The sequence below is a fragment of the Takifugu flavidus genome, chromosome 18 (genome assembly GCF_003711565.1).
Source record: "Takifugu flavidus isolate HTHZ2018 chromosome 18, ASM371156v2, whole genome shotgun sequence".
NCBI classification, from domain to species: domain Eukaryota; kingdom Metazoa; phylum Chordata; class Actinopteri; order Tetraodontiformes; family Tetraodontidae; genus Takifugu; species Takifugu flavidus.
The window spans coordinates 9,760,012-9,779,194 of record NC_079537.1 but is presented as its reverse complement, the minus strand read 5'-3'; the positions used below and the strand labels follow the sequence as shown (position 1 = coordinate 9,779,194).

The 19,183-nt window shown below is 47.5% G+C and overlaps 1 protein-coding gene across 1 annotated transcript; it reads right to left on the bottom strand.

The window, feature by feature from the left end:
- Positions 1-15,489: 15,489 nt before the first annotated feature.
- On the bottom strand, positions 15,490-18,433 carry uncx (UNC homeobox). Its single transcript, XM_057014943.1, has 3 exons — positions 18,061-18,433; positions 17,494-17,669; positions 15,490-16,809 (listed from the first exon to the last, which is right to left on the bottom strand). The coding sequence occupies exons 1-3, from the start codon at positions 18,317-18,319 to the stop codon at positions 15,802-15,804; spliced, it is 1,443 nt and encodes a 480-aa protein (XP_056870923.1). The 5' UTR covers positions 18,320-18,433; the 3' UTR covers positions 15,490-15,801.
- Positions 18,434-19,183: the final 750 nt, after the last annotated feature.

The window sequence follows — 19,183 nt, the reverse complement described above, 5'->3', positions numbered from 1 at the left end:
AGATATCTGCTGGCCCGCCGAGGTCTATACACCCCAGGTAAAATTGAAGATGTAATCTTTCTAGTGCAAGAATAAACTCTTCTGGCTGCCAGCCGGGGATACACGGAGACCGGTGATGTGCCCCGCTTTCCAATCACAGCCTGCAGCCTTGTAGCCTTAATGTGGATCAATTATGGGGCAGAAGAGTCACTGTCACATATGATTCACAATATCAATTTCATGCTCCTGGAACCCGTTTGGCAAGTGTACCCCCTTTTTACATCTGCTAACCAATAGGAAGGCGACGTGTCAATGTGAAAGTCAATTTAATGGTGTGACAGTTAACCAGTGAATGCATTGTCGGGGAGATTTTCCCAACAGTTTCTGTCTGTCAAGGCCCCATATTTATTTATTTGCGGCGCAGCCACACACAAATAAAATGTCACATTTCATTTGCACGACCCACCCTTTTGTGATGCAAAGATTTGCCTAAATGCGAGCCGTGGAGACCGCTCGGGCTGATTAAAGGCTCCTTGAAGCGTGCTGGAAAAGCACACTGGCTGTTTAGAGAAAGGCAGATGCTACGTGGGTGAATGTCCCTAAATCTTCTCTTCTGAATGAATTTCAGAAGAAGTGATCAATCAATCATAGCTGGTTCCGACTCTGCTGTGACAGAAAGGAAATGCAAAGTTCATTGCTGAAAGGGATGTGCTCTCCTGAGACTCCAACGCTCACCGGCGGAGCATTGTTAGCTTAACGTGTAACACCAAAAGCTAGCCAAGCGTTGTGACACAATAAAGCCTTATTTAGCTTTGTTTATTGTTTTGTATTAATATCTGCTGTTATTTTGAAGTCCAGCATATATCATTAACGTAATGACAAAAACAAGAACATTCTGTTCAGCTAGCTGTAGCTTCACATTAGGGAACACATCAGCTAATGGTTCTGTTCATTAAGAATAAAAATGATGGCTACGGAGCCAGAAACAACAGGCTGAAGAATCACCGCAAAATTTAGAACTCATTTCCAAATGCAAACCTTCTAAACCTGACCGCCCCCTACAGGCGTGGAGGTGTGTTTTCATGCAGGTGCAGAAGTTCGGACCTACTTTGTCCCCACTTTTGTCTGGGCGGCGTGTTCCATGTCTGCTCTAGATTTGTTTGACATCATGTCAGCGACTCGTTCGCCACCTGCCAAAAGGTCTGGAACGCCACCACTTTCCCCGTCAGACACACCGAGTATTATCCCAGCAGGTCTACTCAGCTGCAACAAAACATTAAAGTATCATTGTCCTCACACATTCACGTAGACAACAGAGGCCACCCATTTACCAGGCCAAGCCATGGCGCTCTCAAGAAGGCGCTCTCCGCATCCACGGAGCGGCAGGTTTTTAAAAATAAACATGCAGCAGTGCCAAAGCCATTTCACATTCTGAAAAGGCGACAGTCCACTAATCTATGAATAGGGCACCCAGGAACCCCGGTGACAAATGTTATCTCAGCGTGACACAGAGGGTTCAAACCCATTCAGACCCCCCACCCCCACACCCCCAACTCACAGGCCACTGCTAAGATTATGTCACTATAATCCCCAAGCAGGCTTTTTGTCGCCTAGATGGGCAGGTGATTCCACGTGTGAGCAAAACAGCCCTGCCAGGGCAGCAAGTAGGAATTATTATTTATTCCTGGCATGACAATTGAGCCTGGACAGTCGGAGCGTTGTCATATTGTATGTGCTCGTGTGAGGTTTAGGGAGATCTGCTTCCAGAGGGCTAAAAAAATACTGTCAGCGCCGGATTACGTTTTGATTTTCAGGCTTTATATTTGGCTCTTGCGGTCAGGTGTATCGGGAGCAGGGGGGGCGAGGAAACTGTTCTTGTTTGCTTGTTAGCGTTCTAGTTGATTGATAAAGAGCAGCTGCATTTTTGACCGGTTAGCAAACATTTTTGCCGCGGAGCGCGGCGGCTGTTTGTCACGCGTAAACAGGCAAATGGAGTGCGAGGAGGTCAGCGTAAAAAGGCGCGCGCCACTTTGCTGATCCCAAAGGGAACACAACTTTTATTCAGATGGCTGTTTTAATTGATCGCCGCGCTGATATTGATAAACTAATAGCGTCGGGGTTCTATAATGGCATGTTTTCTCACCCTCTGGAGAGTTTAAGGGAATTCTCATTTTCACCAAACAGCCATTCAGCCACTGATGACTTCACCGGCTTTATATGATTTAATTGGGTTCGCATTACCTTTAATTTAAAGGATGATGCAGCCTTGGATGAGGTCACTCATGGGGTCGTGATTCGGCGCAAAGTAATTGAAGTTCCCTCATTTGGACGAGGTTTTTTTTGGGGGGGGGGGGATTAATCGCTGGACGCTCAAGGACACCGAACCAAGATGTCCAGAAATAAGATGGGATTAATTGAAAATCTTAATTACTTTCTGAGGGCATAAACATCTCAATATCAATTAAAATGTGTTTCCACTTGCTCTTAGAGGATATGAGGTGCTGCAGTTAATTAGAGGCAGAGACTGACGGGCGAGCTCACCGCTTTTTAATATAAGCCCCTCGCTTGAACTGCCATGATTTACTCCATAAATAATGCATTCCGGGCTTTACTTCTCCAGCATTCCTACCTGTTATGTGAAAATGTTGCAAGTCACTAATTCAAAGTTGAACAAAGTTGAAGGTTAGATAGATAATATGAGGCGCGCTCGGGTTATAATTCCAGTTTCTTAAATTATAGAGTGCATATTAAGCAGAGTTATATGACTGAGGCCAACAGGGAAATAATATCCTCCAGCCGCTTCGCCGCTGCTGAGCGGTTGACTGAGCAGATAAAAGCTCGGGTAAAAACGGCTGCCGGATGAGGAAATGTTTTGGAGGTGTAACAGTGATTGTTATTCAACGGACGCCCTCGCCACCCACCCCCCCACCCCCCTCCGCGCCGGCGGTGTGGCCTTGAGGCCCTCCTGTCATCTCGCCGAATTTCACACTTCCAATTTCTTTCCCAGTATTTATTCATTTATCTACCATTTTTCTTAATTCCAGTTCATCTTCTGGGAATTGTTCAAGGACCTTTGTCTCACTGCATGTTCTCCACCCCCACCTGCCCCTACCGACCCCCCCCCCCCTTCCTCCTCCCGCCAGTCGCTGCAGCTTTTCTGCTCCGGCTGAGAAAAGGGACCAGTCATGAGCCATTTAACCAAGGGGAAAGCAGGAGGGCCCCTCTAAACTGGCATTTCTGAAGCAATCTAGGTAGTGTATTCGAATTGCAGAGTAACAAATGGACAGTGGAAGGGGTTTGTAATGGTGATTAGAGTCTGAAATTGGTTCAGATTTACAGTGTCAGTCAGAGATGGAGGCAGAGGAATAAGCAGTCTAAGCGGTCTAATGGATCCATCAGCTTGCTTCGGCTGCTCAGTGGGCCGAGTGGGGTCACCAGCCATCCGCAGGCACCACAAAAGCACTTCAATTTTGTTAGGAAATGTATCAATTTAACTGACTCGAGCGGCACACTGAAAACCTAATGAATCTGGACTCAATTTTCCAGCACACTGCCTCTATGAACTGGAGGAAACAATGTCGGTGTTGAAGGGGTGAGATCGGGCCGTCCCCATTGGCTGGCTCCGACTTCCCAGCCCTCGGCGCGACCAGTCAGGGAAACAGGGGCAGGCCTCCGTTTATCCGGCCACGGCAGCGGCGCCGACTGCTGTCACTCATCTAACAATCACATCATTAAAGGTAAATTGGCTTCTATTTCAGCGGGATGATAATGCTAATTGAGTGGCAAAACATAATACCGGGAACTGTTGTGAGCGTTAAAGGGAGGAGGGGGACAGATTAAACGGCCATACAATGGTGGGCGTCAGGCATGGCAGATGTTGCTTTGTGCGCAGGACTGCGTTGACATATCTCCTGCTTGTCAGGCCTGGGCTTTAGGAGAGACTTACAGGACAGGGGGCCAGATGGTCCCACGCAGGGGCTGAATAAAGCAGTTAACCAGCGGCGCCATTTAAACACAACTCGGCTAAGGGATGCGCTAACTGCAAAACAAAGAAGGAGTGACACAGCACTATCGATCTGGCTACAGCGGCACGGATCTGAGCTAAGGGAGGAAGTAGCGCGGCGGTTGGGTGTTGATGTAGCGGCCGCTCGCCTTCTTGTTAGGGAGAACTGTCAGGTGGGGGCCGGCTCATAGTCGGGGTCAAAGTATATTGTAGAACGCTTTAGATAGATAGAATCTAATGTTGCTTAAGTAGATTAAATTCAACTGACTCCCATTTGCAGGATTACCCTGATGCCTTTTTTTTTTTTTTTTTTAATGCCGCACACCTTCGAGTGCATCCGAAGTTTCGGACGCTGGCTACTTACAGGCCGTGATATAACGCTCGTTGTCAGCCTGTTACGGAGCTGAGAGGCTGCCCCTCCACTTGACCCCACCATTATGGCGAGCGCTGATCTCATTTGACAAGGCCGGCTGGAGCAGCCCTCAATGTCTGACAAGTCTTTGGAGAAAATCCTTCTCAGCGCCGTATTAATTTGAAATGAAATGAGAGTGAAGGTCTGGCTTTAATCAGGGAGCATCAGGTCCCAGAGTGTGCTGAGGAAGACTGTGGCCCCTGATTTACATGAAGGATGAGCAGAATGGAACCATTAGCCGAGCCACGTTCCCGAATCAAACAGGAAACATATACGTTCAGGTCAAACACTAGATATCCTCTCTTATATCCATAGCGTGATTGTGAATAAAACGGCCGCACTTTGGGTCTGTTTTCAAATAAAGGCGTGACGACCCCCCCCCAAACCCTCGCCGAGACATCGCCGCCCTGTCTAAATTGTCTGAGCTGTGTTTGTTTCCCCAGGAACAAATATAAACACAGACAGATTTGTGTGGCTGCCCTACGAAAAAAGAAGTTAAGAGCTGCTATTTCACAGGTTCCCGGCGACTGTTTTCCCTCTCCGGTCAGACCCCCCGGTGTTTGACTGGGAGACATTTAATCGAGGGACTGGCGGTTTCATATCGGTAACAAAAATCAAATAATGCAAGATGATTTACTCCCCCTAGCAACTGGGGAGCGCACACTTAGCAACCAGCCAAGCCCCAGGCCTCAGTGTAATCAGCTTGAAAATATTTCAATTATTGTGTTGATTTTAGTGGATTTGAGAGGCGGCTGGCGCGCGGCGTAGAACATCAGGCCTATGACCTGCAGAGGAAGGCATTGATTTAAACAGGTGTCAGCAAGGAAATGTGGAGGCAATTTAAATGGGAATAGGACAGCAGAGTCACTGAGCATTGTTCAGTATGTGTATGTGTGTGTGTGTGTGTGTATGTGTGTGTATGTGTGTGTGTGTGTGTGTGTGTGTGTGTGACATCCACCCAATGCTGCCAAATCAGTGCAGCTCAGCAGAACTAAAAGAATCCACCTGGAGGAATCATCTCTCTGCCACGGGCCGCTGGAGCTCAAGGATTGCTTCCCTTTCCCAGCGTAACCCCGCCGCTTCTTTTGTTTGGTCAAATAAAACGGGACCCTTAAGTGGATCACAGGACGCTTCGGTTCCACCGCTTCGCCCGATCTCTTCGGCGCAACTCGCGTCGTGAACAGTGACGGGAGCCGGTGAGATGGGGCAACAAGTACATGCTAAGACACCCCAGGAGTTCAGTCCATAAGTTGACATAAAGAAATACAAGTTCTAAAATGTGCTCCAACTTGTTTTACATCCATCGACACAAGTGATTATTGTTGCAATCAACATACATAACGTCTTAATAATGATAACAAAAATAATATATTGCCAGTTGAAAACATGACATTAGACACGCAAGTCCCTGAATAAATGTTAACAACTAGTCAAGAAACACTGTGTGTGTGAGTGTGTGTGTGTGTGTGTGTGTGTGTGTGTGTGTGTGTGTAATTATGGTATGAAGGAGTATAAAGTCCCTTGTGTGGAGAACTTCATTTTCCATAACTTTGGGCCTCTGTGAGGGTGTTACTTTAATAACAGAAACTGAGCTGATTCCTTACGCTGACAACACGCAGCAATTAAATGTGTTGCTCTGTTTTGTGTTTCTCTCAATTGCTTGAATCGAGTCTTGTGTCGATAACAAAGCGCCTACTGCTTTAATGTGGGCTCAACGCGTAGGTGTGATGTGTGATGCGAGCGTGTTTGCTTCTTTTTCAGAACTCAGACGTTATTTCGGTTCGTTGGGAAGCAAAGAATTCTTACATTATTCATTATTACCATAAGTTCAATGTGGATTGGAAACTCTGGGTTGAAAATTAAACCAAGCAAAGTTTAGGCTGTTACAGCAATGGCTGCTGGGAAAAAATGTTGCTGTTGAAGGGTCTGAGAAAGAGCCCACTTTAACGAGATTTGCACTTTTGTTCTTGTTGGGGAGGGGAAGTTGTTAAAGTGATACTGAGTTGTTTTTAGCTCACAAGTTATTATAGTCCTTCGTTCTTTTCAAACACAGAAGAGTTTAGAAGAGTAGACGGAACAGGATGAGGCGGGGCTTAAGAAATGCAGGGGGCGGGGTTAAGGAAACAGGAAGAGGAGGGACTGAGGGAAAAGACGATATAAAAAAGCTCCAATAACCGATCACTTTTACAGTCAAACTTGGATTTGTGGTCCTAAACAAAAACTCCTCTCGACATTTCCCATCATTCGCTTCAGCTTTGTGTTGTGTTTGGCATTGCGGAGGCCGTTCACCCGACCCAAACCACTGGTTTAACTGCAACAAAGTCATTTATTGTTCCTGGAGCTGCCATGTTCTTCCGCGAGATCCGTCTGGAGGTCTTCCTGGAGCAGAAGAACCATCAACTCTGTCAGGTTTCTGAGGCGCTAATGTGTGTGATCCCATTAATTGTTTGACAGGATGTCACATTCAGCAGTTACTCCATTATTATTCACACTGATGGGAGGTCTGGGTGTCAGGTGTCTCCATTTAATTGTGTTGTTTTCTATTTCTCCTGGATTCTGTGGGGACCTGAAATCAGAGTAAATGTAGCACAATCCACCTCTGCTCTCTCCTTTTTTTTCTCCTCCTCACACTGTCTTTCTCCCTCTCGCACTCCTTAATTGGAGACACCGGGGGCTCACATCACTTTTCACTTTAATCTTGACCTTAGAAGATAAACCACTGATAAAGATGAGAATCATTATCTGCCCAGAGAATTCAGGGAATAATTTCCTCGGCTCATGTTCTATTCATTAATGGGAAAGCACTTCTGTCGAGGAGGATATCTTGAATTTGCAGGCTTGCTGTGATTTAGAAAAGAACATCCCCGTGTGTGTGTGTGTGTGTGTGTGTGTGTGTGTGTGTGTGTGCGTGTGCGTGTGCGTGTGTGTGTGTGTGTGGGTTTAGACACAATACTTTGAGATTGCATCTGCCAAGTGTCTCAACCCCAACACAGCTGCTATTAATAGTTTAAGCAGGTAACTTCAAAATATCCTTCTTTAACTAATGAATTGAAACAAATATTCTGTGTGGAAACATATGTTGAATGTTCCTCCGTTTCAAAGACAAAAGCAGGCCGTCATTAAAGGTGTAAACCGTCAACTGTCAACTCAGCATGACTGTGGGGCTCTTAGACCTAGCACCTCCAGCTAACGAGGCTAATTAGGCTAATGTGTATTCGCGTTCAGTTTTAGTTTAATCGTCTCATCATATATGTTGAGGTTAAACCACAAGTGTAGAAGTGGAACCTGCCCCATGTTTGCTAGCGCTACCTGGATGGGCGTGGCCCTCCTGGGGTTCCTGGTGGGTGCACACCTGCGCTGCCTCTGTAATCAGCTCACCTGACCCTCATTGACGCAGGTGGCCGCAGTATGAAAGGTTTGTCCTCCTCTCCACTCATCTCCACTATTTTGTTGAACCTCTGTGGTCATTTACTACTCGACTCTCTAGAAACTTTGTATTTGCGCCCTCTGGTTTTTGAAATAATTTTTAATTGGATTTCTGGATCACAGACTAAGTAGTGCTGCCTCGTCTAACTGGGCATTTGGTGCTTTTGAGCAGCCAGATATCCTCCATTGGACCAGCCAGTCGGCTCACGTCCCGGCTCTGTCCACCCATCCTTGTCCCTTCAGCCTCTGCTAACAATAAACATTGTTCTACCCGGTTGGCAACATGACTCCCTCTTGTGTAGTAAGCATGCGCTTAGCAAGACATTGCATAAATCCTGAATTAATCTCATTAGCAAAGTGTGCTAATATAGGGACAATTTTGGGGTGGACAGCTCAGTAAAACATGCACAGCTAATGTCTGTGGCCATATGCAAATATGTGAAAGATGGCAGAAAATAAGAGTGCATCTAAGAACTGAAGCAGCTCGTCTAACATTAACCTGACAAAGTGATAAGTTTAGGTCGATGGGAGAGGGCGGCCATTAGGAAGAGAGCAGCCTGGGAGCAAAAGTGTTGATGATGCGAAATGGACTCCCAAAAAGAGAAGGTTGTGCTTGAAAACTGGCCGACGAGCGCTGCTTCACCGCGACCCTCTCGGTTCCACTCACATCAGATTCTCAGGCTGTGTTGTTGTTCCCGTCTGCCCCTGCTGGAGCGTCCACTTCACTAAAGTCCTTCCATCAAGGACAAAGTCACCTTCCTCTGGAGGAGACAGGAAGTCCTCTGAGACACACCGGCTCCGGAGTCTACTGCTGGAACTGGGTCGGCTCACCTCTCTCCTGCAAGTCCTGTCATTTTCTCCTTGTCCTCCCTCCCCATCTCTCTCTCTTTTCTCTTGATTGACTTGTTTGCTGGACCCTCTTGACATTAGCGCCTGCCAACAAACGTTTGTGGTCGCGGAGGTGATTCAGTGGCTTCAGGATCTTCACAACAGGCCAACAGACTAAAATACAGGTGCGCTTGAACGCAGCACTGTTGTCATTTCTCAAAAGGGCAACCAAAGACAATCTATGGAAGCAGCCAGAGGTTTCGAATGCGGGATCAGACTCAGTTATGGGCCAATTAGATCTGCAGCTAACTAAGCTATCTCCTGAAAAACTCTGAAAACATTCATCTGTATCTGGGGATTAAATTGTCATTTAGCATAGGGCCGGGCTAAACGTTAGCATCGCTCTCTCCAGCCTGTGTTTGTAGCTAAAGAAGCTGCAGGCAGCACTTTAATTATTGCCTCCCTTTCTTAATCACTTATTTTGAACAGCCCGACCACTCATCGATAACAGAGAAATGAATGTTATGTCTTAAAAAGCTCCTTCCTCAGGTCCTCCTCAGACTGTCAATAAGGAGCTGGACGGGAGGAAGGCTCCTCCGCCGTCCTCAGTGCTCCTGATGGATATGTTCGCACCTCCTGGAGTAAAGGGCATTGATTATGTCCCGCTATCACCGCTAATTTGCTTCCAGCATCTGCAAAATAAGCCTCTTTATGACTAATCACACCCGTTTACAGCCGCGCGACAGGGCCTTTTATATCCACAAGTGTGCCTCCGGCTCTCCAGCTCGTCGTGTCAATATTGAAATGTTTCTGGGCTGTCGCATCTCGCCACTTCCTTAGCGCAGATGTGATCGATCGGGCTGGCTGCAGAGCCCAGAACGCGCTCCCGCACGCTCTTCCGGTCACATTTCAGGCCCGGCCGAGCCCCATTAAAGCAGAACCGGACCTCGCGTGGATCTCTGAGCTTCGGGGCATATTAATGGCAGAAAGTGTACGTGTCAGTACCGAGCCCGGGATTAAATAATGTGCGTGTAATCGAGGGGCTGGAGGTCTCGGATTTGACGTGCTACGAACATTTGCAGAACCCACTTTAATGGTCCAGGAAGGGAGCTGGTGTGAGTCCACTTTAGAGGACTTGTCAGACCCTTTTTAATTGCAAATTGTAAAGTGTCCAACACTGAGCTCCTTCTTAACCACCAACTACCATTGGACAGGTCACATGATTGTTCTTCTTGTTGTTGGTGTTATTGTTTCTTTAGTTTGACTGAAGAGCAAAGGAATTGTTTATTCCAAGACTTCTCTTCAAATAGGCAACCGGGTCATACTGGACCGGAACCCATCAGGTGGCGTCAGCAGCGGCCCGCGCGGCGCTTTCTGGAGATCTAAGACAATCATAACATAGACGAATACATTTGGACAGCATGGCTTTAACACCGGAGAAGGCTTCCCATCTTGGGAAGTTTTTACACTTCACACCTCATTAACCTCCGGGCCTCCGATTCCTGGGAAGTGGAAGAAGGTAAACACTTGTCTTCCTCATATAAATCCCCGTTTAGCAGTTAGCTCCGCTGACGGCACGCGGAGCTCCAGATAACAGCCGCTGTTCTGGTTTGCATCCAGACTCTGTTGTGTTTGCACAAATATCCGTGCGCGAGCGTGTAAAGGTGACATTATCACAGCAGAGCGAAGAGCCCGTTTTCATGATACAGTGATACACCTGTGACGGGGGGGGGGCGGGGCGCGGGTATTTGCGGTCTATTTCAGATTACAGGTAAGATCCTCGTCCTGCACCTTCATGGAGGACAGGTCACGTCTAGCGACCTCTAGCCTAGCACGAGCTCAGGCAAAGATCAAAGTTCACGCTCCTTTCTGGGAATCTTCTTGCTAAACTCTGTGGGGTCTTCAAACGGGCACCGGAGTCGATACGGTGGCCTCCGGCCTCTAATCCAGAGATCCGCCAGCACTTTTGTTCCGTCCACACGGGACCCGCTCCCGCGCCCGGAGCTCGTTCTTCCTCGGATCACAGCGCTGCCTCGCCTTGGATGATGCTTCTGCAAACCGTTGGGACGCGGTTATTGAGCAGGAGACGTATGGGCACTCTCCCGGAGCTTTAAGGAAACACCTGCTGATGTTCTCGGGGGTTCTGGCGCTGCAGCACGTACGGGCCGACCCGAGAGTGATTCTCAGTGTTCAGGCAGGACAAAGTATAGGTTTATTGAGCTCTGACAGCCAACGCTGTGGTTGTCTGGCATCACTGACAAAGCAGGGAGGAAAATGGAGAAGCAGAAGCAGGAATCTTCTTTTTTATGCTTTGCTATTGTAAATGTAGCTGTGATGTTTTGGAAGGTCACCGAGAAATGAGAACTTTTATTCAGAAACTTTTTTTCGCACGCAAAAATCCTGAACCCCGACATGTGTTCCTCGTCCTCAGCCCTGCTTTAGAGGCTTTTTATTTCTCTCCTGACTGAATCCGGAAGTCTTCTCTATTTTCTTGCGACATCCTGGCCTCCACATGTTGGAACGGTTAATTTTCACCGAGCTAAGAGCCCCCAGAGTTCCCCTCACTTTGCTCCTGCTTCACCTGGCTAATCGTAGCCATCGGTCATCAGCTATGAACTGTCTGAAGAGGCCTTGCTGCAGTTCTCTGGACAAAATTAGAGTTCCTTGGACAAAATTATTCATAAAATACAAGTTTGTGACTCCACAGCTGACTTTTGAAGCTGAATAGTTTAAATGTAAAGAAAACACACGATCCAAAAAGGATGCTAATTTGACGCTAGTAGCATTCAAGCTCAACTCAAAACATGTTCCATATGCACTTTTTTCATGTTAAATGACATTGTTGCCACACAATGCTGCCGGTTCTGTTGTGTGCTGCTGTTTTCGCACAAAATTTGTATATACATATTTTTTAATTCTTTTATAAGGAACCACAACAGTCGCTCCAATTGATTCAGCCACGTCTATGGTTTCCCCTTCAGAATTCCTCTGTTAACGTCGGTGTGCAGAAAAATCAATCCTCGCTTTTGGATGAACCTTCCCCTTGAACGGCATCCACGATTAGACCCAGTTAAGAACAACAAGGCTAATTATTAGCACATGGGAGTTGGATGGCATTTATAGAGGTTTATATCACAACATGTTTACACGAATGTGAAACACCAGAATGTCACGAAGATTATGTAGATTATGTGCAACAATGGGCTGAGCCACGTTAGCATGCAGGCTACATGGCCTAATTTACTCACCGCTCAGCACTGTAGTCTGAACCCAGTCCTGTAAAACCCACCGGGTCTGGAGTCTGTCTGCAATCCTTCGCCGGGCCAACCGGAGGGTCCCAGAACGGTTCTGTCACCGTGGGGCCCCAAATCATCCACCGCTCGAGTATTTTAGGGTCAACAGGAAGTAGACCGCTCATGTGAAGAAGAATAAAACCAGACAGACTGTTTTGGTGTGACAAACCCACCGGTCACGTTAGATAATGATAGGAACAGGTGGAACCCCTCTAGGAGGACCTCCATCACCTCTCAAATCGGCCAGCACGCACGTGCACTCGCTGAGGAGAGGAGTCTAATATCTAATCCTCCCCCTCAGCCATTCTTCCACAATATCAACCCCACATCATGGAGAAATGTGCAGTTTTTAACAGGGACTTTATTGGGGGGGGGGGTTATTGGATTCATCCGCCGTCCGTAACTTCAACAGTTTGGAGACGTTTCAGTTTCAGGGGTCATCAAAGAGTGTAAATGCAGCTTGATCAGCCTTTTAGTTCATCTGTTCAGGAATTTCTATTGTTGCTGAAGCTCCTCGTGTTCTTCCTCCTCGTCGCTTCTTCTTGGGGAGAGTTTTTTCAGGTCCGATTGGTGTTGATGTGTTATAATGATGTGTTATTCTGTTATCATCAGTCAGCTGACGTGGCCCAAAGTTACAAAAGACAATCTCGACTGCCCAAAAACCAACATGCAGGTCAAGTTATCGATAATTGTAGGCTCTATATGCTGAGAAACGCTTATTCCTCTTTTGTTTATAATTTTGTGAATCATTTTCTGATATTTTTTCGACTTCACGTGCAGCTGCTGAATGTGAAAGAGTGAATTTCTTCAAGTTTAAATAGAAGACCAGAGGACGCTCGTGATCATTTAACAAGGAGGATAAATTGTTGCGTTTAAAGCACATTGGGATGGGAGAGAATCATCCTGAAACACTCCGAGATAATTAAAATGATTTTAAGGAAATCGATGCAGATGGTAATTTCAGGCTTATCCGCAGGTATGCGCGGCGCAGATAAGACTGATTAAAACCAGCGGCGCATTAATGAGGCTGTAGATGTGAAATAATCCTAAAAGACGTGGCAGAGTTGCTGCAGGAGAAGCCAAATGTCAAGTGCCATTTGATTTTATGGAGGATCTTTTCTTTCCTAAGTGACACGGCTCTTTCTTATCCCGGCCTGGAAGATCCCGCTTCAGCTGAGCCGAGCGTGAAACTTGGGAAATTCTCTCCCTGTCACACCTATTTCGCAATCTCCTCATTTGTCGTGTGTTTGGAGGAGGCAAAGCCACAAATGACACGCGCGAGGCAAACTTTGAATTCTAATAATATTGTCATTTTCAGCTAATAACGGTAAAATAAACCCAGTCTGGGCTGGAATTAAGCCCGCCTGATTATTTCTGCAGACCTTTAATGTCACGGCCGTAATTAATTGTGCAAATTTGTTTCTATTAAATAAAACTAACACATATTGAGAAACCCCCATTAGCCTTAATTAAGCCTGATATCCTAATTTAGGAAACGTGTGGTTGAAAACAAGCCGTTTTGGTATAGATTTTTTTTCTCTCTGTCTTCCTCCGATAGTGAAAAGCCTACCAGCTCTCTGCCTTTAGGCGGCTTTTTTTTACCCTCCTTTGAGAGTTGGAAATGAGAAATGGAAATGGAAATACCAGGAGGTGCTAAATTAGCTGCCTGATCTGCACTTATTGCCGCATGCAGGCCCCTATTACTTTGCCAATCTGCGCCTCTCTTTTAGCATTCCGGGCATGGAGGCGCTCCGAGATAGCAGATTTATCAAATGGGAAAATGAATGCGTGATGATCAGTTAAATTGAAAATCAGCGTCTGCATGACAGCCCGACCTGACACCTTCGTAATTAGAAAGAAAAATGATGGCGTCCGATGCATAATAGAGCAAAAACAATTTACACTCTCCCATAATGATCCGCCGTTCAAATTGAAAATTTCTCAGGGTATAAATTGAATTCATAAAGTGTGATTCATGGACGACACAGCTCCTGGAGGCTGCCTGGGCATATCGATTGATAGTTTGTCTTGAATCATGCAGCGTGCAGCTCTTAGGCAAGAAAAGCTTAACTACTTAAGCAAATCGCTAATTTCACCTTAAGGCCACCAATGTGCAGCCAGCGATACTCCCATTCAGCCCGCTAATGAATTATGGATGAACTGGGCAGACATCCCAAACAGCCTGGAGAGACACACCGAACAACCTCAGGTTGGTTCACAGCTGAAACCTTGTGTTTTTAGAAAAGATCTGACGGCGCGGCTGCGTCGATTTCCCCTTAAATCGACTCGGAATATTCAGAATGTCCAAAAAAAAAAAACAACTTTCCTGCACCCGAAGGCTAAAATCCTACAGATCAGATAAAAGAGAGCACGTAAACACGGCCGGGTCTGTCTAATCCCGCACACAGACGCACGGTTCCACCTCATGCGGGCCTAATCTTCCGCATGTTCTCTGCGTGTGTGCCATGTTGGCTGCTGTCTGTCCGCCCCTGCACACCCCCCCCCCCTCCCGCACCAGCCTCATAAGACATCGCTTCCTGGAGCAAACAGCTGCACGGGTGGAAATTTATGTAAATATTTGGAGAGGGACGGCGGCTCTGAAATTCATCTGCGCCGGCTCAGACGCGAAGCTTCGCCCCTCCGATTATTTTCAATTTATTTGCAAATCAAAACACTAAAGGCGGGCGGGATTTCGGCGGCTGCGGCCCCAAAAAATCCAGATCCCGTTCGGGTTTGTATTTATTTTTTTTGTTGTTTTCATCTCTATTTCTGCCCTCTGTGCTGCCACAGGAGCCGCAGCGTCGCCGTGATATTGTGGTCAACGCTGCTGATATTGCGGAGGGGAGCAGATGTCCCAGATCGCGGGGAGGAGGAGGGGGGGGGCTTCCCCGGGGACCCGCGACCCTTTACAACAAATGTGTTCTGCTATTGTAAATAGGCACGTTCGCCACGGCCCGTCCTATTACCGCCGACGCATGATCAATAGGCTGATAAGGCGGAAACATCAATGTAAAGCGACAGAACAATGAGGGATATCATCGAACATCTATCTTAATATAGCGCCGCTACAAGGGGCCCTCACGGTGGGGGGGGAAGGAGCAAGAAGAGGGGGGAAAGAGCTCATGAAAATGCCTCCCCACGAATCTCCATCTCCCGTCCAATATGCACAAACACACACACGCACGCCACGCACACACGCTCCCAGCTGCCGGGGCTATTATTTTCCTATTTCAATTTGACACCCAGGCCTTTTCATGCTAATTCTATTATTCTTGGAAGTTTATGTGATTTCATATCACTAGAAATCGGTAATGTATTATAACCCCCTTTGAGCTAAAATAAACTGAATCCCTCTGCAGTAGCCACCGGGAAAATAATTACTTTCATATCAAAACTCTGCAGGAGTCGAGCGGGTCCTTTTCGCCTCGGGCCCCTAACCTCATTTCAGTTGGGGCTTATAGATGAATAAATTTGTTAAGGCAATATACAAAGTACAACATGAGATTTCCTCCTGCACCGCGCTGGCTGCTATTTAGGCTCTCACACGCTTTGAGGTGCTTGTATACAATAGATTTATTTAAGAAAAAACTTACATATATAAATAGTATAATACCTTTTTACAGCTCTTGAGGATTTTTGTTGGTTTTTTGACATGTTATCACACATTAAAAGGAAATCTAAAGACTCCTGACTCACGCACACGCTCGGGAGAGAGAGAGATGGAGAGAGAAAGAGAGAGAGAGAGCACAACTGTCAGAGGATGGAACCTGGAGATTAGATGCAAAGATTGAAGCTTTGGCCAAATAAATGCGTCGTTTCAGTGTTTTTGTTTGTTTTTGTTTGTTTTTACCCTCGGTGGTTTATTCCAAATCGACGTCTTCTTTAGAGTCCGCGTTATTCTCTGCACACGTGCTGACAGGCTGCTCCTTGCCCTCCGAATGCCCCTTCCTGTCTGCATCCACAGGCTGGATGACTTGTGCCCCGTGTTCGTGAGCGAACGTCGAGTCGCCGCAAATAACCGAGATGTGAGTGCTTTTGCCGGCGCCCGGGGCCGCCCGGGGCGGGCTGCCGTGCGCCTGTTCCGCGGGTGTCACCAGCCCGCTTTGTGCTGACGCGTCTGCAGAGTCCGGGGAGCCGCTCCTGCAGCCCGCGGAGCGCGCAGAGACGCCGGTGTGGCTCCTCCCCGCTGGGGGGTCACTGTCGGGATCCGCCGCCGCCGCCGCCGCCGCTGCTGTGGGCTTCAGAGCCGTTTGAGGAACAATGAATCCAAGCGGCTGCGTGATGGGGTAGAGCAGGAAGTGCCCCTTTCCGATTAAAGGCCGTGAGGCGGGTAAGGCCGCGAGGTTGCGTCTCGGTCTGGAGTCCGAGAGGAGGCTTTCCACGCTAAAAGGGTTGAGTTTCTGCGCGCCGGAGGTTCTGGAGCTGCCGGAGCACAGGCTGGACCGGTGGCCGGCGTCGGACGAGTCCAGCTCGGGCGCGTCAGCGTCTTGGTCCAAGTGTCTTTGGTTCTGGTCTGCAGTCTGGAAGGAGTGAGGTGTTTGGTCGCAGCTCTGGTTCCCCCCCACAGAGTCAAAAGGCTGGCAGGGGATGTGGTCACTGTCGGTCACGTGTGACACCCCGCTGTCGCTGTCCGACCCCGGGGTGTGAAGTAAATCCCCGGACTGTAACCTGTTCTGGGACTTGAGCAGGCGCCGCTCCTGCTTCCGCTTCTTCTTCTCCAGCCTCTCCAGCTCCCTGCGGGCGATCTCCTCCGGGGCCATGGGCTCCCCGCTGCAGGTGGTGGGGTGGGCGTTGTGAGCGGGTCGACCCGGACCTTTCTTTGTGTTCTCCTTTTTCCTCCATTTGGCTCTGCGGTTCTGAAACCATACCTGCAGAGAGGAAACGGGTCAGGAACATTCTTCCAAATATTCAGTTTGAACAACGCGGCGGTTCAACAGAAACGTGTTTTTGACGTCTGTGCAGGCCCTGAACTGGCCCCGGGTGACCTGGTTTGTGTACAGAACAGAACACAAAAAGTTGGGTTAAACCTTTTGTACCTCACTGTATGTTATTAATCAGGGTCCAGGACAAATTAATACGTCTTATTATTTTTTTTATTACATAAACTCAGCAATTGTCCCACATTTTAGCTATTTAAATTGTTGGGATTGCATAAAGGATACCCCTAATAAATAATATGTATTCATTTTTATTTTGGAGCTTTTTGTTTAATATTTGACGGTTGCAATAAAATTATCTAATATTAAAAAATGACTTAAAATGGAAAAAAAAACGCCTTTTTTACCAAGAGAAACAGGGCAGTTTTAATTTGAGCTATTAAAGGTCAAGTAACACTGGTGCTTTGGGTTATTTAAATATATGAATCCTGTATATTACTGAAAAATATGCGTTTGAGTGGTCTTTTTTATTGCTCACGTGGTCTTTATTACTATTTATTATCCAATAGTGTGTAATAAACACATTGTCTGTATTAGTGGACAATAAGGAGCCAAAATAAAGGCGTGCAGCACAATAACACCGATGCTAAATAGATGCTGTCAGTGAGGTTTTACCTGAACTCTGGATTCTATCAGGTCCAGCCGCAGAGCCAGAGCCTCCCTCATGAAAACATCGGGATAGTGGCTCTCATTAAAAGCCTTTTCTAGTTCCTCCAGCTGCCAGCCGGTGAAATTTGTCCGGGTCCTCCGCCTCTTGCAGCCGGGGCTATCTTTGTCCGGGTCCCCCGAGTCTGGCGGCACAATCACAATTGATTTTTTTTTTAAAGGAAAACAAACAAAAAAACGAGAAAAATGAAAAGAAATTTCACATAAATCGACCAAAACCCTGCGCGCTTGGAGCTGCGGACGGCAGCGTTCGCTGTGTTTGCTTCAATGGAATCTGCAGCGTTTGTGTGAGAAGAAGAAAAGCCCTCAGACGGGAGCAGTTTCCTTGTGTTTACTGGCTGACAGGAACAACGTTTCCCCTCTGGTGCGGCTCCAGATTTGGCTGCTGATGGAATCGAAGTGGGAGGCGAAGAGAAAGCGTCTGCCTGCGTGTCTGGTTTGTCCTCAACTTGTGCGCCCCGTCTTTGTTTCTACAGGAGATGTTATTTAGCAGCGGGCTGTGTAAACATGGCTTACCTGTCAGTTTGTAGTGCTGGTTATCTCCATTCATCCCGCAGCCCGACGACAAGAGGGGGTTGGAATTACCCACCGACGCCGCGCAGGAGCCATTGAGTAATCCGTCTATCGAGAAAGGAACCGCGGACGCGGACTGAAGTTGATGCCCGGTTAATTCGTAAACGTGATGGTGGCTCAGATGGTACGGGAAGCCCACCATCCCGCCGAGAGAGCCTCCGAACTGGGCGTGAGGTGGATCCAGTATCCTGCTGTCCATCATCCCGCAGGCAAAAGGAAGCGACGTGTGGAGGCCGGCGGTGGGAATTTAAAAAGCATGCAGCGAGTGTGGCCAGCGAGTCGGGGACATGATGTGAAGGGAGGGATGAGCTCTACTTTATCCACATGAACCTCCCAATAATTAGCCCAGTCTCTGGGAATATGAGGCCCAATGAGAGGCGGTAATGGGCTGTGACGTCAGAGACGCGCTCTGCAAACGCTCCCCGTATCGATTGCTAATTAAAGCTGACATCCACCTCAATAAACAATATCAGAGCTGTCACAACAAGACAGGAGGGCTTTGATAAGAACTACATCGCAGCTACACGGGGGACCCACCGGGAGGAAGGGCTCGCTGAATGCCGGGAAGAAAAGACTGCAGGCGCAGAGGTTCGGCCGGAGACGCGGCACCAAGCGCGCAGCGTTCCAGCGGATTAGCCAGTAAATACAGCCACGTTTGGACTCAACACAGCTGCTGCTTTACAATTATTTTACCAATATTAGCTGATTAAATTCTAGCATTTCACGGGATGTTGGTTTATCAGAAAATCCCATTGAAATATGTGTATATTTAATTAAAATGCAACGTGGAGTTTTGGGATTTTTTTTTTTCTTGTTTTATTTTTATTTTTTGGGGGGGGTGGGGGCACCTCACCTCACCTCACCTCACCTCACCTCACCCTGTCCTAGTTATGGATCAGCATTTAAATCCATTAAACCCTTAAAATAAAGCAGGGTCCGTGAACGCACCTGCGATTATGGCCGCACGTCCAGGAGGGACCCACATGGCTGGAAGCAGGACGGAGAATTAAACTATGTGACCATCCAGCCTCTCAATAAACCCCCCAAAATCTCACGTTACAGGAAT

Bases quoted from the DNA above. Each gene is read 5' to 3' on its own strand.
- uncx (XM_057014943.1), bottom strand. From the start codon at position 18,319: ATGATGGACAGCAGGATACTGGATCCACCTCACGCCCAGTTCGGAGGC. The intron at 17,670-18,060 runs GTAAGCCATGTT...TTGTGCCGCCAG, and splicing joins CCAGCACTACAAACTGACAG to ACTCGGGGGACCCGGACAAA. The intron at 16,810-17,493 runs GTAAAACCTCAC...TCCTCTCTGCAG, and splicing joins TGATAGAATCCAGAGTTCAG to GTATGGTTTCAGAACCGCAG.